The sequence below is a fragment of the Salmo salar genome, chromosome ssa27, assembly GCF_905237065.1.
Source record: "Salmo salar chromosome ssa27, Ssal_v3.1, whole genome shotgun sequence".
Lineage (NCBI taxonomy): Eukaryota > Metazoa > Chordata > Actinopteri > Salmoniformes > Salmonidae > Salmo > Salmo salar.
The window spans coordinates 27,611,115-27,634,970 of NC_059468.1; the positions used below are offsets into that span (position 1 = coordinate 27,611,115).

At 43.5% G+C, this 23,856-nt stretch overlaps 1 protein-coding gene across 10 annotated transcripts in view; it reads left to right on the top strand.

Annotated features, from left to right (window-relative positions):
- LOC106588837 (adhesion G protein-coupled receptor B2) overlaps positions 1-21,634 on the top strand; it is a 512,228-nt gene extending 490,594 nt beyond the window's left edge. For 8 of the 10 annotated variants that reach the window (XM_045709852.1, XM_045709856.1, XM_045709862.1 and 5 more), the window contains 2 exons: positions 13,155-13,208; positions 17,548-21,634. In XM_045709852.1, coding sequence (XP_045565808.1) covers positions 13,155-13,208; positions 17,548-17,733 — 240 coding nt within the window. In that variant the 3' untranslated portion in view covers positions 17,734-21,634. Of the gene's footprint in view, positions 1-8,271; positions 8,324-13,154; positions 13,209-17,547 lie in introns of all 10 variants that reach the window. The other 2 variants (XM_045709861.1, XM_045709858.1) reach the window with 2 other exon arrangements.
- The last annotated feature ends 2,222 nt before the right edge of the window (positions 21,635-23,856 follow it).

A 23,856-nucleotide genomic window follows, 5' to 3' on the forward strand; every position in this document is an offset into this window, starting at 1 on the left:
CAGTCACAGTAACACACATACACACAGTCATATTAACACACACAGTCACAGTAACACACACACACACAGTCATATTAACACACATACACGCAGTCACACTAACACACATACACACGGTCACAGTAACACACAGTCACACTAACACACAGTCACGCAGTCACACTAACACACATACATACAGTCACACTAACACACATACACACGGTCACAGTAACACACAGTCACACTAACACACAGTCACACAGTCACAGTAACACACATACACACCGTCACAGTAACACACAGTCACACTAACACACAGTCACACAGTCACAGTAACATACATATACACAGTCACACTAACACACATACACACAGTCACAGTAACACACATACACACAGTCACACTAACACACAGTCACACTAACACACATACACACAGTCACAGTAACACACACACACACAGTCACAGTAACACACATACACACAGTCACACTAACACATACACACAGTCACAGTAACACACAGTCACACAGTCACAGTCACAGTAACACACATACACACAGTCACAGTAACACACATACACACAGTCACACTAACACTCATACACACAGTCACAGTAACACACATACATACAGTCACACTAACACACATACATACAGTCACACTAACACACATACACACAGTCACAGTAACACACATACACACAGTCACACTAACACACATACACACAGTCACAGTAACACACATACATACAGTCACACTATCACACATACACACAGTGACACTAACACACATACACACAGTCACAGTAACACACATACATACAGTCACACTAACACACATACACACAGTCACACTAACACACAGTCACAGTAACACACATACACACAGTCACACTAACAGACATACACACAGTCACAGTAACACACATACATACAGTCACACTAACACACATACACACAGTCACAGTAACACACAGTCACACAGTCACAGTAACACACATACACACAGTCACAGTAACACACATACACTAGGTCACACTAACACACATACACACAGTCATACTAACACACATACACACAGTCACACTAACACACATACACACAGTCACACTAGCACACATACACACAGTCACAGTAACACACATACACACAGTCACACTAACACACATACACACAGTCACACTAACACACATACACACAGTCACAGTAACACACATACACACAGTCACAGTAACACGCATACACACAGTCATATTAACACACACACACAGTCATATTAACACACACACACACAGTCACAGTAACACACATACACACAGTCATATTAACACACACACACAGTCACAGTAACACACATACACACAGTCATATTAACACACACACACAGTCACAGTAACACACATACACACAGTCATATTAACACACACACACACACAGTCACAGTAACACACATACACACAGTCACACTAACACACACACACACACACAGTCACACTAGCACACATACACACTGTCACAGTAACACACAGACACAGTCACACTAACACACATACACACAGTGACACTAACACACATACACACAGTCACAGTAACACACATACACACAGTCACAGTAACACACATACACACAGTCACAGTAACACGCATACACACAGTCATATTAACACACACACACAGTCATATTAACACACACACACAGTCACAGTAACACACATACACACAGTCACAGTAACACACATACACACAGTCATATTAACACACACACACAGTCACAGTAACACACATACACACAGTCATATTAACACACACAGTCACAGTAACACACATACACACAGTCATATTAACACACATACACGCAGTCACACTAACACACATACACACGGTCAAAGTAACACACAGTCATACTAACACACAGTCACACAGTCACACTAACACACATACACACAGTCACACTAACACACATACATACAGTCACACTAACACGCATACACACAGTCACACTAACACACAGTCACACTAGCACACAGTCACACAGTCACAGTAACACACATACACACAGTCACAGTAACACACATACACACACTCACACTAACACACATACACACAGTCACAGTAACACACATACACACAGTCACAGTAACACACATATTGAAATGTAAAGATGTCCAACAAAAACATTTATTATAATAATACTGTAGTATTCATACTGCACAAAACAGACATAGAAACATTTAAAGATTTGAAGTTATGAAAAGCATGCTGAAACACACACACACACACACACACACACACACACACACACACACACACACACACACACACACACACACGCACGCACACACACACACACACACACACACACACACACACACACACACAGGGCGGCAGGTAGCCTAGCGGTTAGAGCGTTGGGCCAGTAATGGAAGCGGTCTCTGGTTTGGATACCTGAGCCAAGAAGGTGAAAAATCTGTCGATTTGCCCTTGAGGAAGGCAGATCACCTTCAATTCTTCCAGGGGCGCCGTCCTACTATGGCTGACTCTGGAAAACACATTGCACTGCACTTGTCTAGTAAAAACTAAAACACTCCTCCCTGACAAAGATAAAGAACAGAGGGCTTGGTGGATATATTATACTTGGATGTATCCATTAGAATACAGTAAGTAGACAGTGCACTTAAGAAGTTAATAATCTCCCTGATAATGGTATTAATGTCAGCCCTTGGACTCCAGCATTCATAGCTGTCAACATAACACTTGTAAACCCACCCAGACACTCTGACGCTGACTGTACAGCAATTATGGTGATGCTCTGTGTGTGTGTGTGTGTGTGTGTGTGTGTGTGTGTGTGTGTGTGTGTGTGTGTGTGTGTGTGTGTGTGTGTGTGTGTGTGTGTGTGTGTGTGTGTGTGTGTGTGTGTGTGTGTGTGTGTGTGTGTGTGTGTGTGTGTGAATAAGCAGGGTATATGAGTGCAGGTGTGTTTGTGTCTTTGTCTATGTGAAATGTGGGTTGGTGTGGGTGTGTGGGTGTTGGGGCTTGTGCTTCTATGTGACAGATTAATGGAGTTTATGAGTGTATAATTTCAACTCCGGTAATGACATACATGTTTTTTAATCACTGTATTATCTGCTTGTCTTAGCCTTATGACATCTGGTGACTTTGGTCTCACCCTGTCCTATATCAACGCTCTAATCTCACTCCATATTTCTGCATGAGTATTCTCATTTAGTGGGATACATATAATTACATCACAATTTCCAGTCATAAAGAGAACCAAGTGTGTATACTGTACACTAGAGGACTAAAGTGCCCTTAACCATATTAAAAAACAATGTTAAGTACAGTACATAACCAGAGCCCCATCGAGTGTTGTGAGTGTGTTGAGAGCTTCTCCTCTCCCCGCGGGCAGGGAGGTGGAAGCAAATTAATTGTTTTAAAGTGGAGAGTGGTGATATATTTTTCTAAACTTACTGTAAGTCACTCAGGAAACCAAATTGTCAAGCATGTTCCCCCTTGGAAATAATAATGTGGTTTGAATAAAAGACTAAAAGTAAATAGATGTATTTTTTAAACCTCCTTGAATGAATCCCTTGTCAAAAACAATTACAACAAATTGATTAACAAACCCCCAGTATAACGATCCTTTTGCTTTCAGCCTACCTCAACTACTAACCACGATAACACCCCAATGCCTTTAAACAGCCTTTATCCCCCTATATTGCGAAATGCCCTCATTATCCCCTAACACCTAATCCCTAACCACTGACCCTGAACCGACCCTTCACTAACCACCGAGGCCGGTGTTCACCCTCACAGGTGCCCCCTCCCCCGCCTCCGAGGCAAGCCGAGCGGTCTTTAGCACGCAGAATGTCCCTGGTTTACAAAGAGAGTCAACGTAAGCATGCTAAACAATACTGAAACAGTAGAACCCTTTAACCTCTAACCTTTCAATGACCCCTTTGGTAAAACCTGTCCAAGGTGTTAGCCCTCCCCACAGTGACATGACTGTGTTTTAGGTGACTGTATTTTGTTAGGTATTACCCCCTAGTGGTGTGGTGGTGTTGTTGACCAACCAGTATATTTGGAGCCTTTCTACTGTACTTCTGTTGTTGGACCGTATGAATGGTATTTTTCTGCGTCCCAAATTGCACCCTATTCCCTATAATAGCACACAACTTTTGACCAAGACCCATAGTGCACTTAGAGTATACAGTTGATAGGATGGCATTTGGGACACGTGGGTTCAGATGAACTACTAGCCTCTATGCCTAGCGATGCACTGAGTATAGATCTGGAAGGATTAGATAGGTGTAAACAAGATGGTGGAATCGTACCCTAGCCCAATCGGGAAGATTGAGCAATTGCTATACGACTAATCTCGGTTAAACCCAGAACTGAGGTCTTGGGTAATTGGTCATATGCTCAATTAAGTTGTGGATCCATATGTGTTAAGATGAGAGATAGAATGAGGATGAGAACCAGAAAGAAGAGCTCCACCCTCTCTCTTTGGAAGATACTGAGAAGTTTATGTGCCTTTACTTCGGAATTTCAAAAAATGCTAATACCATCCAAATTGTGATATGTCCAAATAACCAGTGCCAAAAAACCCAAGGACTGGAACTAATGCGTCTTGTTATCGTTGTTATCACACACATCCTATAGTATCATGACAGAGCTACGGTACCATTTATGTTTACATAGTCTGTCCACAAGAGATGACTCTATGACCTACACTCATCTTGTTATTCAGTTCTAGGTGAAGTGCATCGATGGGGGCTAGTGGTTGATTTTGGACTCGGCATAAATCTGCCATGTTAGAAATGCAGGGTGGGAGATAACGTCGGCCATTTTGACGTGTGAACCCATCCAGTTGTTGTATCCGTTTCAGTGCCCCCACCTAAATGAGACCTAAAACTATTTAAATGAAAGTGATTAACCCATCCATAATAAACCAATGAAACAATCAAACAGGTTTATTATCCCCCATAACGGTTTTCTCCAGCCAATAAACTAGCAGAGATAAAACCAGGCACTGAAACAGACCCGACACTATGTGTTCTGTATGGACAAGAAAAGCCTGTCATTGGTCAACGGTAAGAGAGCAAATGTGTGCGAGAAGATAATGAATGCGACTGCCAGTAGAGAATTGACCATTTTGGAAAGGTAGGGTCTGCCAATATGCTAGCCACTGAACAGATGAGTGGATACCAGACAAATCACACAAACACACACACACACACTGGTATTCTGTTTCCCATCTTCTCCAATCTTGTGGCTGATGACAGCGGTGGGCTTGTGAGTGGTCTCGAGCATTACCAGACATCTACCCGCTCAAATACAATCCATCTCACAATCTCCTCATCTCTCTCTCTCTCTCTCTTCCTCTCCCTCCCCATCTTCCTTCATCTCAGCCTGACCTGTGCTACAGTAATCACTCATATGGACCCATTCCTCTCTCACTACCAGTCTCTCACTATATTGTGCTGTACAGTATGTGTGTTATCTTGTGTGAGCTATCCCTGTGAGTTAGTGTGCTCTGTGTGCTATGGCTGGTTCCATCTGAAAGGCATTTAACTTCTAAGTGATGACGGAGATGCTAGCCGGATAGCTACTCGCTGCGGCAGGGCCCATATGGCTGCAAATGGATGGAGCCCCGTGTTCAATCTATCCTCAGTAATGGAGACACTACAAACGAACCTGGCCGGGGCCCATGGCTAGTGCAGGGTGGGAGAGAGAGAGTGAGGGAGAGAGGGAGGGGGGTGAGAGGGGTAGGCTGTCCACTGAAATATGTATTTCTTTCACTCTCCTAACTCTCTTTCTCCCACCGTCTCTCTCTGTTATCCGGGGTTCAAAAGGTGAACAAAGACATTTGCAAGCAGTCCCCAGCCAAGTGGTGACAGATCCACTCTCAGTGTGTAATGAAGTACTGAACTGTGTGTGTGTGTGTGTGTGTGTGTGTGTGTGTGTGTGTGTGTGTGTGTGTGTGTGTGTGTGTGTGTGTGTGTGTGTGTGTGTGTGTGCATACTCAGGCGTATGGTACGACAGTTGAGCTGTTGCATATTTCATCTCTCAAATGAGCTGTGTTTCTTCCTCTCCCTCTTATTTGTTGTTCTCTCTCTCTCCCTCTCCTCTCTCTCTCTCTCTCTCTCTCTCTCTCTCTCTCTCTCTCTCTCTCTCTCTCTCTCTCTCTCTCTCTCTATTTCAGAGTTATGTAGAGCTCAGTGGGGTGGAGAGGAAATAAGTAATAAGTAGTTATCCTGTATTGTGCTTTTATCCATGGTGATGTTAAATGCAGTAACTGTAGCAGAGGTTCTTGAACTCTCTGCAGTGCAGCTGATATGGCATGTGTGCATTCACTTCGATTATCAAAACAAATATCATAGGGTAGGAGAAAACATCACAGACCATTTGATTGGATTCCTTTTTGCTTTGGTTACACTGTTATTCCACAGTTTATCTTATTGTTTGTGACTGTGTTAATGAAATGGTAGGCATAGTATTGCCGTTGCAAAGGGAAATTGTGCCAATCATAGTCATAGTGCTTTAATAAGGGTGACCCAGGTTAAGCTGAGATGTCTAATGTTTAATGACAACAGCTTATTGGTATTGATTCAGTGAGGGCAATGTACTGCACTCCTGAACCATTAGGTCCTTTAAATAAATGTTCTGCCATTGGGCTACAATTTCCACTCTAAAGTATGCTTTCTCTCTCTCTCTTTATCTCTCTTTTTCTCTCTTTTTCTCTCTCGTTCTCTTTCTCTCTCTCTCTCTCTCTTATTCTTCCTCTTCCTCTTCCCCTCTCCATCTCATTCTCTCCTCCATTTGTTCCTAGGGCCTGACATTTCTCTTCTTTCTCTCTCCCTCTCAGTATTCCCCTCATTTACTCATTTGTTTCCCTCTAAACTCAGCCCTCAGTGGCGCAATTGAGGCATTAATAGAATAATTAATTCCTCTCATTAGCCTGTTTTTAATTATTTCCATGCCTCCTTCCTCTGTGCCCAGTATAAACTCATCATCTGTTTTCATCAAATTGCCCATAAAATCCAAGTGTTGGCACGGTGTATCGTAGCCTAGCGTGCTAGCACTCCCTCGCTCTCTCAGTGGGGCCTAATGAGGAGATAGTTAGCCCAGACAGAACGAACCTAACACTAGCTCCAATGCGCACTGAGGGGCACTATGCTAATGCAGCTCATTTAGTGTCCTTGGACCAATTAAGAGGTGAGGTGAAAAGGGCCAAGTCGCTTGCCGGAACTGTTTATGGAGAGGGACTAGAACATGACCCTGAATAGGACTGCAGCGGCCATGCTGTAGCCGACTACAATGTGTGTCTGATTTCTCATTTGACAGAAATGTGTACCCCTTAATAGATTGTATTTGTTCCGCATTCACTGGTCCCTTTGAAGACCCCTATTACTACAATACAAAGCTTGTTTTATTCCCCTCGATGGTTAGTTGTACTCAAGTGATTGTTTCTGAGCTTGTGTAGTAGGGCCCTTGGTACATTGGTTGAGGTAATGGTAAGATATCTCTAAAAGGGTTAATCTAACGTTTCAAAATGAGGGAAGCTCATGCTTTGTATCCCTGCAGGCATGTGGGATTTGTAATGAGATTTGAAAAGAGAGAGAGCGGGAATATACAGGCCATGGAGAGAGGAAGCGGTCAAAACAGAGAGAGACAGAGTGAACCGGTGAGAGAGAGAGAGAGAGAGAGAGAGAGAGAGAGAGAGAGAGATATTGTAACTTGAGTGTCCACCTGATCCCTTTTTGGTTTAGAGACCCAAAGCCCACTGTTGCCTCATCAGAACCCAGAACAATTCTACTTCCTGTATTATTACCTGACTCTCTGGTACCCACTCATCTCTGGCCCGGGCTCTGCATGCTTGGCCTCGCTTGCTGTCCATTGGTCATTCTGATCATCTAATCATTTAAATGTCTTATAATTCGTACATGTGTGTATTTATTTAATTTACATTTTATTTTGATGCCTGTGAGTCTGTCTGTCTGTCTGTCTGTCTGTCTGTCTGTCTGTCTGTCTGTCTGTCTGTCTGTCTGTCTGTCTGTCTGTCTGTCTGTCTGTCTGTCTGTCTGTCTGTAACTGTCTGTCTGTAACTGTCTGTAACTGTCTGTCTGTAACTGTCTGTAACTGTCTGTCTGTAACTGTCTGTCTGTAACTGTCTGTCTGTTACTGGATGGTACATTGTTATTTCATTGGCTCTTTTTGTTTGTTTTTGTTTGTATGTTGTCTGGGTTGGGCTTGGTCATGCTTGGTGCTACATGTTTCTCTGTCTTAGTTTGACTGTAGCCAGGCAGCAAGCAGAACCGAGGGCAGCCAACACAAGAAAGGTAAAATAAAACCGCCTACATCCTCCAACCCCCAAAATCAACTCTTCTCCCCCCTTCATCCCCCTATAGTCCGTGCCCCTACCAGGGGTATATTTGCTGGTCTGTCTTTGTGTGTTCTCTCCACTCCATGCCATAGTACATTTCTCTATAGACAAATAGATAGATGATTCTAAAGCTCTAAAGCTCTAGTGTGTAGTGTGTAGTGTGTGTAGGACTGTGTATCTTTTTCTGCACTGATTCCTCTGTCTCTTTTCCACCTGAACATATGTACTGGTGTAATGCTTGTAGTGAGGTCTCTGACCGCTTCCTTTGTATATTTTCTTCTCTTTGTGAACTTTGACGTGTGATGTCGCTGTGGTGTCACTTCCTGCTTGGATGACGGTGGTGGTGGTGGTGGGGATGCTGTCGGTTTCCCTGACGTCATTTTCCTCTCTTCCTCACTTGTTTCTTCATGTTAGATCAGTTGGGTATAGAGGCAGGATCCCAGAAAGAGATAGAGTTGAGGACAAGAGAGAGATAGTGAGAGAGAGATAGGGGAGTATGGATTAAACGCGGGAAGAACAGGGGCATTCAGGAAAATACCCCGTGAGAAAGAGTGAGGGATGATAGAACAAGAGGAAGAGGAGAAGACAAATGATAGAGAATGAACAGAGAACGAGGGAGAGGGCGAAGGGCAGTGATAAAGAGGGAGAAGAGGAGAAGGTCTGTGTGTTTAAGGTCTGAGGTGAAACACAGAAAATCAGCACCACCAAGCTTTCCACCACTTCGCCAGCTCGGTCGCCAGGTTGAGGGTCTGGATGTATGGAGGGTTGCCAGATTGGAGCACAGTGTGGAGAGGATGGGGATGCAGAAGTTGCACAGATCTAGGATAATCTTACCCTCCTAAAATCATAAGCTTAACCATTAGGGAGGAAATATAAAACTGACCTTAGATCAGTGTCCAGGGGCAACTTCATTCCTCTCTGATGCAGTGCATGTCATCCCTCTCCTCCCCTTGACCATTCTGTTTCTCTCCATTGCCAGTGACCAGGACTGTCCTGACCTTCTTCATTCTCATGGTTAGATTAGGATAGCTATAGCCTTTACGTATTTACAACTGTTTGTCTGTTTCCTGCAGTGTGTGTCTGTGGCGTTTCACTGTGCAGTGTGTGTCTGTGGCATTTCACTGTGCAGTGTGTGCCTGTGGCGTTTCACTGTGCAGTGTGTGCCTGTGGCGTTTCACTGTGCAGTGTGTGTCTGTGGCGTTTCACGTGCAGTGTGTGTCTGTGGCGTTTCACTGTGCAGTGTGTGTCTGTGGCGTTTCACTGTGCAGTGTGTGTCTGTGGCGTTTCACTGTGCAGTGTGTGTCTGTGGTGTTTCACTGTGCAGTGTGTGTCTGTGGCATTTCACCGTGCAGTGTGTGTCTGTGGCATTTCACTGTGCAGTGTGCCTGTGACGTTTCACTGTGCAGTGTGGGTCTGTGGCGTTTCACTGTGCAGTGTGCCTGTGGCGTTTCACTGTGCAGTGTGTGCCTGTGACGTTTCACTGTGCAGTGTGTGTCTGTGGCGTTTCACTGTGCAGTGTGCCTGTGACGTTTCACTGTGCAGTGTGTGTCTGTGGCGTTTCACTGTGCAGTGTGCCTGTGACATTTCACTGTGCAGTGTGTGCCTGTGACGTTTCACTGTGCAGTGTGTGTCTGTGGAGTTTCACCGTGCAGTGTGTGTCTGTGGCGTTTCACCGTGCAGTGTGTGTCTGTGGAGTTTCACCGTGCAGTGTGTGTCTGTGGAGTTTCACCGTGCAGTGTGTATCTGTGGCATTTCACTGTGCAGTGTGTGTCTGTGGCGTTTCACTGTGCAGTGTGTGTCTGTGGCGTTTCACCGTGCAGTGTGTGTCTGTGGCGTTTCACCGTGCAGTGTGTGTCTGTGACGTTTCACCGTGCAGTGTGTGTCTGTGGAGTTGCACCGTGCAGTGTGTGTCTGTGGAGTTTCACTGTGCAGTGTGTGTCTGTGGCGTTTCACCGTGCAGTGTGTGTCTGTGGAGTTTCACTGTGCAGTGTGTATCTGTGGCATTTCACTGTGCAGTGTGTGTCTGTGGAGTTTCACTGTGCAGTGTGTATCTGTGTCATTTCACTGTGCAGTGTGTGTCTGTGGAGTTTCACTGTGCAGTGTGTATCTGTGGCATTTCACTGTGCAGTGTGTGTCTGTGGCATTTCACTGTGCAGTGTGTGTCTGTGGCGTTTCACTGTGCAGTGTGTGTCTGTGGCATTTCACTGTGCAGTGTGTGTCTGTGGTGTTTCACTGTGCAGTGTGTGTCTGTGGCGTTTCACTGTGCAGTGTGTGTCTGTGGCATTTCACTGTGCAGTGTGTGTCTGTGGCATTTCACTGTGCAGTGTGTGTCTGTGGCGTTTCACTGTGCAGTGTGTGTCTGTGGCATTTCACTGTGCAGTGTGTGTCTGTGGTGTTTCACTGTGCAGTGTGTGTCTGTGGCGTTTCACTGTGCAGTGTGTGTCTGTGGCATTTCACTGTGCAGTGTGCCTGTGACGTTTCACTGTGCAGTGTGGGTCTGTGGCGTTTCACTGTGCAGTGTGCCTGTGGCGTTTCACTGTGCAGTGTGTGCCTGTGACGTTTCACTGTGCAGTGTGTGTCTGTGGCGTTTCACTGTGCAGAGTGCCTGTGACGTTTCACTGTGCAGTGTGTGTCTGTGGCGTTTCACTGTGCAGTGTGCCTGTGACATTTCACTGTGCAGTGTGTGCCTGTGACGTTTCACTGTGCAGTGTGTGTCTGTGGAGTTTCACCGTGCAGTGTGTGTCTGTGGCGTTTCACCGTGCAGTGTGTGTCTGTGGAGTTTCACCGTGCAGTGTGTGTCTGTGGAGTTTCACTGTGCAGTGTGTGTCTGTGGCGTTTCACCGTGCAGTGTGTGTCTGTGGAGTTTCACTGTGCAGTGTGTATCTGTGGCATTTCACTGTGCATTGTGTGTCTGTGGAGTTTCACTGTGCAGTGTGTATCTGTGTCATTTCACTGTGCAGTGTGTGTCTGTGGAGTTTCACTGTGCAGTGTGTGTCTGTGGAGTTTCACTGTGCAGTGTGTATCTGTGTCATTTCACTGTGCAGTGTGTGTCTGTGGAGTTTCACTGTGCAGTGTGTATCTGTGGCATTTCACTGTGCAGTGTGTGTCTGTGGCATTTCACTGTGCAGTGTGTGTCTGTGGCGTTTCACTGTGCAGTGTGTGTCTGTGGCATTTCACTGTGCAGTGTGTGTCTGTGGTGTTTCACTGTGCAGTGTGTGTCTGTGGCGTTTCACTGTGCAGTGTGTGTCTGTGGCGTTTCACTGTGCAGTGTGTGCCTGTGACGTTTCACAGTGCAGTGTGTGTCTGTGGAGTTTCACTGTGCAGTGTGTATCTGTGTCATTTCACTGTGCAGTGTGTGTCTGTGGCGTTTCACTGTGCAGTGTGTGTCTGTGGCATTTCACTGTGCAGTGTGCCTGTGACGTTTCACTGTGCAGTGTGGGTCTGTGGCGTTTCACTGTGCAGTGTGCCTGTGGCGTTTCACTGTGCAGTGTGTGCCTGTGACGTTTCACTGTGCAGTGTGTGTCTGTGGCGTTTCACTGTGCAGTGTGCCTGTGACGTTTTACTGTGCAGTGTGTGTCTGTGGCGTTTCACTGTGCAGTGTGCCTGTGACATTTCACTGTGCAGTGTGTGCCTGTGACGTTTCACTGTGCAGTGTGTGTCTGTGGAGTTTCACCGTGCAGTGTGTGTCTGTGGCGTTTCACCGTGCAGTGTGTGTCTGTGGAGTTTCACCGTGCAGTGTGTGTCTGTGGAGTGTCACCCTGCAGTGTGTATCTGTGGCATTTCACTGTGCAGTGTGTGTCTGTGGCGTTTCACTGTGCAGTGTGTGTCTGTGGCGTTTCACCGTGCAGTGTGTGTCTGTGGAGTTTCACTGTGCAGTGTGTATCTGTGGAGTTTCACTGTGCAGTGTGTGTCTGTGGCGTTTCACCGTGCAGTGTGTGTCTGTGGCGTTTCACCGTGCAGTGTGTGTCTGTGACGTTTCACCGTGCAGTGTGTGTCTGTGGAGTTGCACCGTGCAGTGTGTGTCTGTGGAGTTTCACTGTGCAGTGTGTGTCTGTGGCGTTTCACCGTGCAGTGTGTGTCTGTGGAGTTTCACTGTGCAGTGTGTATCTGTGGCATTTCACTGTGCAGTGTGTGTCTGTGGAGTTTCACTGTGCAGTGTGTGTCTGTGGAGTTTCACTGTGCAGTGTGTGTCTGTGGAGTTTCACTGTGCAGTGTGTATCTGTGTCATTTCACTGTGCAGTGTGTGTCTGTGGAGTTTCACTGTGCAGTGTGTATCTGTGGCATTTCACTGTGCAGTGTGTGTCTGTGGCATTTCACTGTGCAGTGTGTGTCTGTGGCGTTTCACTGTGCAGTGTGTGTCTGTGGCATTTCACTGTGCAGTGTGTGTCTGTGGTGTTTCACTGTGCAGTGTGTGTCTGTGGCGTTTCACTGTGCAGTGTGTGTCTGTGGCGTTTCACTGTGCAGTGTGTGCCTGTGACGTTTCACAGTGCAGTGTGTGTCTGTGGAGTTTCACTGTGCAGTGTGTGAGTGGGGGTGTTTCTCTTTTTGTGTAATGTGCCACAAGAGAACGGGAGAGGAGGAGTATGAAAAGGAGAGGAAAAAGGGGGAATATGTCAAGTGGAAGGGCACAACACACCGCTTGCCCGTGGAGGTGGAAGTACAATATTGTTGTTGTTGTTTCAGGGCAGAGCTGTCAGTGACTGTGATTCCCCTCTCTTCTCACTCTCTCTCTCTTTCTCTCTTCTCCTTCCTCCTCTTTTTCTCCCCCTCCCATCTTATCGCAACAGAGGGAAAAGCGATGGAGCATTTCGTCTGCCGGAGGTGAAAAGAACTCTTCGAGTGTAAGTAGAAGAGAAGTGGCAGGCAGAGGAAAGAGGGATGGGGAGAGGGAAGGAGCGAGAGGTGGACTGAGGGAGGCAGAGAGAGAGGTAGATGGAGAGAGAGGAGAGGAGAGAGGGGGGGACTGAGGGAGGCAGAGAGAGAGGTAGATGGAGGGAGAGGAGAGGAGAGAGAGGTGGACTGAGGGAGGCAGAGAGAGAGGTAGATGGAGGGAGAGGAGAGGAGAGAGAGAGAGGTGGACTGAGGGAGGCAGAGAGAGAGGTAGATGAGAGGAGAGAAGCACAACTGAGTTAGCGTAGCCTCCCAGGGATAAAGTTATGCTTGACAGCAGCATTACCCACATTTCTGCATTACAAAATGTTGCTTCGCTGGCGTTTAGCATTCAAATTCCCTCCCAGATTATGCTTTTTGCATTCATTCTGCCAACTGTCAGCCCGAGACAACGCAGGGAGAATTATATTCAGGCTCATATCGCCTCCTGGTGGTCAGTGTAGTCACAACAGGCTGTGTGGACCACTGAGGAAAAACACACTGTGTGTGTGTGTGTGTGTGTGTGTGTGTGTGTGTGTGTGTGTGTGTGTGTGTGTGTGTGTGTGTGTGTGTGTGTGAGGTTGTGTGAGGTTGTGTGAGGTTGTGTATGTGTTTTCTGTGACACAGAGAGACAGATGTAGTTAGTATTTTAGTGAGAGTGGTAGATGGGAAAGACAAAATGGAGATAGCGAGAGGAGAAGGAACTGGACAGAGAGATAGGGGACAGCGGGATCGTGTTAACGAACAGCATGACTCTCTGCTTATATTAGCCAATAATATTCACTCTCCAAAATCCAAACACACACACACACACACACACACACACACACACACACACACACAGCAAGGGCACACGGGGTGTGACAGTGCCATCGATTTTGTTCGAATTTACTCAAATATACACCCAGATATACACACATCACATTTTCATCAGAGGGGGTAGTAGGAAGTGCCTGCCAGTGAATCCATTTAGAGGTGGTAGGTGCTTTTCAAAATGGCCACCTCAGGTGGTTGTTGGCAGTGAAATAACAACATATTACATCAGAGATGGTATAGAAGCAAGACTATCCCTTGTGATATGGGTTGATCACTGTGGTGGTGGGATCCAGAATGAGCCAACATTACAGTCGTTGGTTAAAGCCATCCAAGCGACTCGATGAGGAAATCACCTAGAGGGTGTTATCTTCCTTCCCTCTAATATCTATGCTACAGAGTTCTGTGTGATTTAAGTAATAAGCATCACTTCCAAATGGTTCACCCCAGGATTCTATGACTCTCGTCCAACATAGCTACTGGCTTTCTGAGTGTGCACGGTTTTGATTCAGCCCTGCAGCAACACACCTGATTCAGCTAGTTATGGCCCAGAGGTTGAACCATAATTAGTTGAATATTCAAATCAGATGTGTCACTGCAGGGCTTGAACTAAGGCCTGAACACCTAGCAGCTTTTCCAGAGAGTTATTCCAGGTAAACCCATTAGGCCATTTTTGCACACATAGAAATGGAATCATTCTAGATTATAGAAGATAATATATATATAATATATATATATAATATTTCTATGGTTTCACCCAGCATGAAACATTATAGCATGAAATGCTTCATTCTGTTCATGGCAATTCCAAGCTTAACATTAATAACGGCGCTTGTGTGTATTTCTGGGCCAGTCACTGTCATCACATAACGCTATGTCTCATGGCTACAACCCTTGTGTCTGTTAAGTTGTTATCTGTGCACGATAAAGATCCCTGATTTCAATGATGGACCTTTTCTGATGCATAATGTTCTTCCGCTTTAGTCTTAGTTAATCCCATAACATGAATTTCAACATGTATTTTACATACAGTTGAAGTCGGAAGTTTACATACACTTAGGTTGGAGTCATTAAAACTCATTTTTCAACCACTCCACAAATTTCTTGTTAACAAACTATAGTTTTGGCAAGTCTACTTTGTGCATGACAAATTGTTTACAGACAGATTATTTCACTTATAATTCACTGTATCACAATTCCAGTGGGTCAGAAGTTTACATACACTAAGTTGACTGTGCTTTTAAACAGCTTGGAAAATTCCAGAAAATTATGTAATGGCTTTAGAAGCATCTGATAGGCTAATTTACATAATTTGAGTCAATTGGAGGTGTACCTGTGGATGTATTTCAAGGCCTACTTTCAAACTCAGTGCCTCTTTGCTTGACATCATGGGAAATCAGCCAAGACCTCAGAAAAAAAGTTGTAGACTACAAGTCTGGTTCATCTTTGGGAGCAATTTCCAAACGCCTGAAGGTACCATGTTCATCTGTACAAACAATAGTACACAAGTAAAAACACCATGGGACCATGCAGCTGTCATACCGTTCAGGAAGGAGACGCGTTCTGTCTCCTAGAGATGAACCCACTTTGGTGAGAAAAGTGAAAATCAATCCCAGAACAACAGCAAAGGACATTGTGAAGATGCTGGAGGAAACAGGTACAAAAGAGTCTATATCCACAGTAAATCGAGTCCTATATCGACATAATCAGAAAGGCCGCTCAGCAAGGAAGAAGCCACTGTTCCAAAACCGCCATAAAAAAAGTATGTAATGATTAGAGGAAAAAACGGGGAGGCATGCAAGCCGAAGAACACCATCCCAACGTGAAGCACGGGGGTAGCAGCATCATGTTGTGCTTTGCTGCAGGAGGGGCTGGTGCACTTCACAAAATAGATGGCTTCATGAGGAGGGAAAATTGTGTGGATATATTGAAGCAACATCTCAAGACATCAGTCAGGAAGTTAAAGCTTGGTCGCAAATGGGTCTTCCAAAGTTGTGGCAAAATGGCTTAACAAGAACAACAAAGTCAAGGTATTGGAGTGGCCATCACAAAGCTCTGACCTCAATCCCATAGGAAATTTGTGGGCAGAACTGAAAAAGCGTTTGCGAGCAAGGAGGCCTACAAACCTGACTCAGTTACACCTTAAAGGCAATGCTATCAAATACTAATTGAGTGAATGTAAACTTCTGATCCACTGGGAATGTGATGAGATGAAAGAAATAAAAGCTGAAATAAATCATTCTCTCTACTATTATTCTGACATTTCACATTCTTAAAATAAGGTTGTGATCCTAACTGACCTAAGACAGGCAATTTTTACTAGGATTAAATGTCAGGAATTGTGAAAAAACTGAGTTTAAATGTATTTGGCTAAGGTGTATGTAAACTTCCGACTTCAACTGTACATGAAAGGCCCACTGGCAGACAGTATGCAGCGATCACAGAGCCTGCAGGATGAGTCCAGTGAGAGCCAGGACAGATGAATCCACCTGGGAGATGGAGATGTTAGTCAGGGAGACAGCAGGTAGCTTTGACCTAATAAAAAAATAAGATCGAGATCATGATGCTAACGGTGAACTTATGCTAGCACAGTATCTGTATTCAGTTTGTGAGATGTTAGCATTTATGTGGTGTAGTCAGGTGAATTTTCTTTAGTAAGGTTTATTATCTACGTTGATTAATTTACATGAGCTGGTTTTATACCAGTATGCAACATGCCTTTCAATTCAGAAGTTGCCATACCTAGCAACACAAATGAGGGGTTTTGCTATGATAAACCATCAACATGTCTCTGAAGAATCAATGTATCAATGTTTCTATGAAGAATCAATGTGTCAATGTTTCTTTAAAGAATCAATGTGTCAATGTTTCTCTGAAGAATCAATGTGTCAATGTTTCTCTGAAGAATCAATGTGTCAATGTTTCTTTAAAGAATCAATGTGTCAATGTTTCTCTGAAGAATCAATGTGTCAATGTTTCTTTAAAGAATCAATGTTTCAATGTTTCTCTGAAGAATCAATGTGTCAATGCTTCTATGAAGAATCAATGTGTCAATGTTTCTCTGAAGAGTCAATGTTTCTATGAAGAATCAACAGACACAAACACATACATAATAACACACAATATGAAGGTCTGAAGGGTTGGTTTAGGATTTGATTATTCTGAAGTATCCCCATGAGTTTATAAACAGCTGGTCTCATGGGTAGATTTAACCTGGGGGCACATAGGATCAGCTTTACCATAAAAACTGACCTTAGATAATTGGCATGGGGCAACAGATCTAGGATCAGCTTAACCTCTACAGATCCTAACCTTAACCATAAGGGGTGCAAATCTCAAAACGGACCTTAGATCAGCTAGCCAGGTGAAGCTTCACCCTGCTCCATTGTTAAATAATAATGAAAAATAAGAATTTATTGTATTTAATTATGTACGCAAAAAAAAAGAAATGTGACATTCCATGTCTCCTGTGTGTGTTTGACATTTGACCCTGTGCAGGACAAGTCGACCCCGACCCAAGACGACCAGCACTCCTGGGACAGCTTCAAGACCATGACCCCTGAGCTGTCCATTGTGCCGGGGGAGCAGAAGGACAGAATGGAGCTGCACAACAAGACCACCTGGGACTCCTCGTCTGCCAACACACCTGACACGTCCGAGGGGGACTTCCAGACTGAAGTGTGATGAGGCAGAGAAACACACACACACACACACACACACACACACATACAGACACACACACAAAGAAACCCAGATAACGCATATACACACAAATACAAATGTACACACAGACAGAAATGCAAAAACAAGTACGTTCAGAATCAGAGAAACACACACAGGTACACACACACACACACACACACAAACACATACACACACACACATACAGGTTCAAGGGTAGACAAATAGGTAGCCACATGTACATACATAGACAGACACACCGCACTCCTCCAAACCGCTCTTCACATCCTAAAATCTGCTCTCTAAAGGATGATATAATTTGTTTACTGCTACAGTGGACAAGGACAAAGCAAAGACAACTGTTCTCTTCTATATTTTCAAACAGACTTTAAATGAGAGAACAGGGGCTTGGAAGAGACTGGGACTGAGAAATTTTTAAATGGACAAAAAAACGAAAAAAACTTTCTGAAAAATGTCTTGGTTTTATTCACTGGAAAAAAGGATTCTCTTTCACCTGTTTGATGATTTGAAAAAAAAATGAATATTTCTGCACCATTCTGTTCTTTTTATAGAGAAGAAATCTCACTGATGTTTGGCACACTGTTAAACCCCTTAGGCTCCCTCTCTTCATTTCTCTCCTTCTTTCCCTTCTAATGGATGACGCAAGCACTCGTTTTTTCTTCTCTTTTTTTGGAGGGGTTGGGGAGGGGCAAGTAGGGAGGTATAGAACGGATCATTGACATGTGACATCCTCTGCTGTTGCTAAGTTTCACACTCTTCTCTCGTCATCCTTTTTCAATGTCGTGTTTTTTCCTTTTTGTATTGTTAAGATTTTAGTTATGCTGTCCTTTCTCTTTGGTTCAATTTTTTTTAGCAACAAAAACAATTTGTGACAAAAAAACCTTCAACTGAGTTTCCGTTGTTGTCTCATTGTCTATCTCTTATATGAAAGTCCTCTTTTATTTTGAGCTTCCGTTCGTGCTTGTGCTGCCTTTTCCATGCGGAATTTTAAAGAGTGATTTATAACACATCTGTGATACGTGAGCTTGCTTTCTGAGGCAACATGTTCTCAACGGTACACCTGTGGGAATTGAGCGAAGGGTATCATCCAGATTCACGCACATTTCCATCGCTCTTTTTCCAGTTCAGTAAAAAAAGTATTTCAAAGTCTCGAAACATTTGAATCAATTACAGACATAACCAACCAAAGCTGTCTTTCTGTCAGGAGAGTGTAGCCTATCTGAAAGTGTTGCTGTAGTATTTCCCTTCCCTCCATATGGATCCCAGGTCTTGTTATAAGTGTATTTCAATTCTTCTAACTCCCACTACTTTAGGTGCTGTATCGATCACTGTGCCATGCATCTGCTCTCATCCCCTCAAGAAAACAGGGAAATAAAGTAATCTATAGTTTCAGATGCAAGGACCTGAGGTGCTTTTGCTACTCAGCTTGTCCGTAGTTGTCTTTGTTGTGAATGAAAGAGAGGAAGCAAAACAAGGAATAGGTGGATAGTTAGGATAGCAACTCAACACAAACGTTCCACTTTGGTCAGAAACGCCGACAGGGCTTTTGTGGAAAATGTAGACGGGTATGAAATCAAAGTATATCCCCAAACATGTTCATTGTGTATCTCTCTCTCTCTCTCTCTCTCTCTCTCTCTCTCTCTCTCTCTCTCTCTCTCTCTCTCTCTCTCTCTCTCTCTCTCTCTCTCTCACTCTCGCATTCCTCACTCCACCATGGATCATGAAATCTTCATGTAACGGTGTAGTCCTTTCTATCAGCTCTCACTCAAACACAACTCGAGGAGAGAGAGAGAGAGATTAAAATGAAACGGAGGAGAGAACAAAGTAAAAGATGCGAGGGAGACAAAGGAAGAGATAGAGATGATACAGGGAGTAAAATGGGATAGAGGTTTCCTATTTAGTGCACAAAATATGGCACTGGTCAAAAGCAGTGCACTAAATAGGTAATAGAGTGCCATTTGTGACGCAGACAAATCACTTTTGAGTTGACTATATAAAGTTAACTGGTTTCAAAATGTAAAACATCAGACACAAAAAAACACCCACACCTGACTATGTTTTAATACTACACTATTAGAAAAAAGGTGCTATCTAGAACCCTAAAGGGTTCTTCGGCTGTCCCCATAGGAGGACCATTGAAAATCCATTTTTGGTTTCAGGTAGAATCATTGTGGGTTCCATGTAGAACTCTTTCTACAGAGGGTCTACATGGATTCCAAAAGAGTTCTACCTGGAACCAAAAAAGAGTTCTCCTGTGGGGACAGATGAATAACCTTTTAGGGACCCTTTTTTCAAAGAGTAAATAGCACCCTTCCACTAATTCACTATATTCTTGACTCTCCACTCCCTTCACTAAGTACTGAGAGTTGGTTGGAGAGATGAGGTGTTTTAAAGGTATACCTCCTGCATGGCACATCTCCAGGGTTAGTCCTTACACACTCCTTAGCAGATTTGCAATACCTCCCAATTAGACTAGGGCTGTGGACAGAAGGATGAGAAATAGAGAGAGAGTGCGATATTAAATACAGTCTCACTGGTCTCTAGTATATGAGAGAAAGAGAGAGAGGAGGGATAAAAAAGAGAACAAGCGAGATTGACAGAACAGAATACAATGAGAGAAAAGAGAATGATATAAAATCAGTGAGAGAAAGAGTTATAGAGTGAGAGTAAGGGAGAGCTAAATAGGTAGAGAGAGAGAACTAGAGATGGAGAGCAGCGGTGAGCTCTAACAGTAATTATCCAGGGGAATGTCCTGACATTTGTCCTGACATTTTCCGAGGCTGCCCTCAAACCATCTGTGTAAAGATCCCTAATGGTACAGCGTGGAATACACACGCAGATGGCAAGACAAGAGCGCCTGCCTCTCCAACCTTTACCGCTAATCAGCTGATATGCAGCTCTAGCAGGATGAAGTCGCCCCAGACGGTGATCTAAGGTCAGTTTTGCATTACCCCTCCCTAATGGTTTGGGTTGGAAATGTGGGCAGGGTAAACTGATCCCAGATCATTTTCTAATGGCTACTTATCTCTGACTCATCATACAACTGTGAAGGGAAGGTTTGTGATAGGTACTCATGAGATTGTAGAATCACCTTAGTTCTCTTACACAGAGGAACATCCTAATCCTTGTTCAATCCTAATCTTAATCCCAAATGCCAGAACCAGGTTGATAAATACCACACTAGAGAGACAGGTAAGTGAGAGAGTGGGGATGCAACTTCTTGAATTGACAAACTTCTACAGATCCTCAAGAATCACTAGTGTTTAAATTGGTCCATGATCATGTGACGGTGCCTAAATCTGTTTCATTCCATCAATCAGTGTCCACTTCCTTGGTGATCACCTCTGATCTTTTCTGGGCTACCAGAAAACCCATCTGATTGATACAGAAGATAACTTCTCTAATTCTAAAGCGATGTGTTGTGTTAGTTTGTCATGGGCTTTTGAAAAGTTTCAGACTATGACTATACAATCTGTCAACGAGAACTTCAATCATGAAACTTCAAAACCGTGAATCCTGTAAAGATTTAGTGAATTGCACAGATGAGGTATTGAAAGCAGTGTGTTTGAAATGTATCTTCAGAGTGTGTGGTTTGATGCAAGAATATGATACATTTGCTAAACTCTAGATAAATGGGAGTTTGATAGGTGAAAGAAACAGAAACTTTGATCTTGGACTACAGAGGTTACCCTCCAACCTACCATGCTTGAGATGTTGACCTAGCTTCTCATACAACCATCAAAGCTGTCCCACTGGTGTTACAAAAGAAAGTCCCTCCTTCCTTTTCCTCCCACATTCATGTTTTTTATACATAAGATTGTACAAAGTAGTCCTCTGTTTTCATAGAGTGTCTTTTTTATATGAAAATAAATTTTCAAATTGATTCAAGTGTGTCATGTTGATACCTGGTGGTTTGGGCCCTTGTCAGAGAACTACTGTAGCCTGGATACAAGTGTGTGTTCTGCTCTCTTGTCAGAGAACTACTGTAGCCTGGATACAAGTGTGTGTTCTGCTCTCTTGTCAGAGAACTACTGTAGCCTGGATACAAGTGTGTGTTCTGCTCTCTTGTCAGAGAACTACTGTAGCCTGGATACAAGTGTGTGTTCTGCTCTCTTGTCAGAGAACTACTGTAGCCTGGATACAAGTGTGTGTTCTGCTCTCTTGTCAGAGAACTACTGTAGCCTGGATACAAGTGTCTGTTCTGCTCTCTTGTCAGAGAACTACTGTAGCCTGGATACAAGTGTGTGTTCTGCTCTCTTGTCAGAGAACTACTGTAGCCTGGATACAAGTGTCTGTTCTGCTCTCTTGTCAGAGAACTACTGTAGCCTGGATCAGTGGCGGTTCTAACTGTCATTTTTATTCTGACATTTGGAACAATACAAAAAAATAATCATAACATTTAAAACAATAGAAATATAAAAATATTTACAAAAATAAGACTCAAAAATATCAAAAAGAAGTAACAAAGACAAATAGAAACAAATTGTAGTATATAATTGTAGTATATAAAGAGAATCAAATTATTACACTATTACCTTATTGCTAACAAAAAACAAACTAATAAAACTAAATTGCACAAATCCTATATCACACAAATACACAAATAGAATAACACACTTATAAAGAAGAGAACCTGATTATTACACTATTGCACATCAAACAAGAAACACACAAACTAAAATACACAACTGCCATCTAAACCCTTTCCTTTCTTGCCTTCCTTGATGTAAAGTCATCAATTACATCATCATAAGAAATCTGACCAGCAATTGCATTGTTAGTACTGATGACAGCAAGGCCACTAAGGCATTCCTGTGACATGGTGGACCTCAGGTAGGATTTGATGAGCTTCCGCTTTGAAAGCTCCTCTCTGCTTCAGCTACGGTCACTGGAAGAGTAAGACAAATTCTGAGAGCAGTCCACAAATTTGGATACATTTCTGAGAGCTCCCTTTCGTGTATAAATATCAGCAGCTCAAGCAGGGTCATGGTCTTCGATGGTAAGTCAGGCAAGTTCTTCAGTTCCTGTGCAAGCTCTCTGCCATCCAAGTCAGAGTGTTCTTTATAGTGCAGTGTCACACTAAAGGCCTCACATTGTTCTGTCAGGTCCTCATTTGAGAGACTTTGGAAGGTTGACAGCACTCTAAACTTCTCTCCCACATTTTCCAATGTGGAAAATCTTTCCTGAAGGGCTGAGGTTGCAGCATCAACAACGACATTGAAAAATGTCACCTCCAGCTTCTTCAGGGCATCACTCAAAGGCTCATCAAATGATTTATAAGAAAAGTGCCGCTTTGTGGACCTCAGCCTTTTTTGTTGAAGAACGGCCTCTACATTCATACCCTCACAAATATCCTTGGCTGACATTTGTGCAGTCACAAAGCCTGTTGCCCTGTAGTTGCTGAGACCTCTCAATTCAATTCAATTCAATTCAAGGCGGTTTATTGACAAGGGAAACACATGTTAACATTGCCAAAGCAAGTGAAATAGATAATATACAAAAGTGAAATAAACAATAAAAATAAACAGTAAACATTACAATCACAGAATTTCCAAAAGAATAAAGACATTTAAAATGTCATATTATGTCTATATACAGTGTTGAAGAGATGTGCAAATGGTTAAAGTACAAAAGGGAAAATAAATAAACATAAATATGGGTTGTATTTACAATGGTGTTTGTTCTTCACTGGTTACCCTTTTCTTGTGGCAACAGGTCACAAATCTTGCTGCTGTGATGGCACACTGTGGTATTTCACCCAGTAGATATGAGAGTTTAAAAAAATTGGGTTTGCTTTCGAATTCTTTGTGGATCTGTGTAATCTGAGGTAAATATGTGTCTCTAATATGGTCATACATTTGGCAGGAGGTTAGGAAGTGCAGCTCAGTTTCCACCTCATTTTTTGGGCATTGTGCACATAGCCTGTCTGCTATGTGCACAATGCCTATGGCGACCTTTCTCAATAGCAAGGTTATACTCACTGAGTCTGTACATAGTCAAAGCTTTCCTTAATTTTGGGTCAGTCACAGTGGTCAAGTATTCTGCCACTGTGCACTCTCTGTTTAGGGCCAAATAACATTGTAGTTTGCTCAGTTTTTTTGTTAA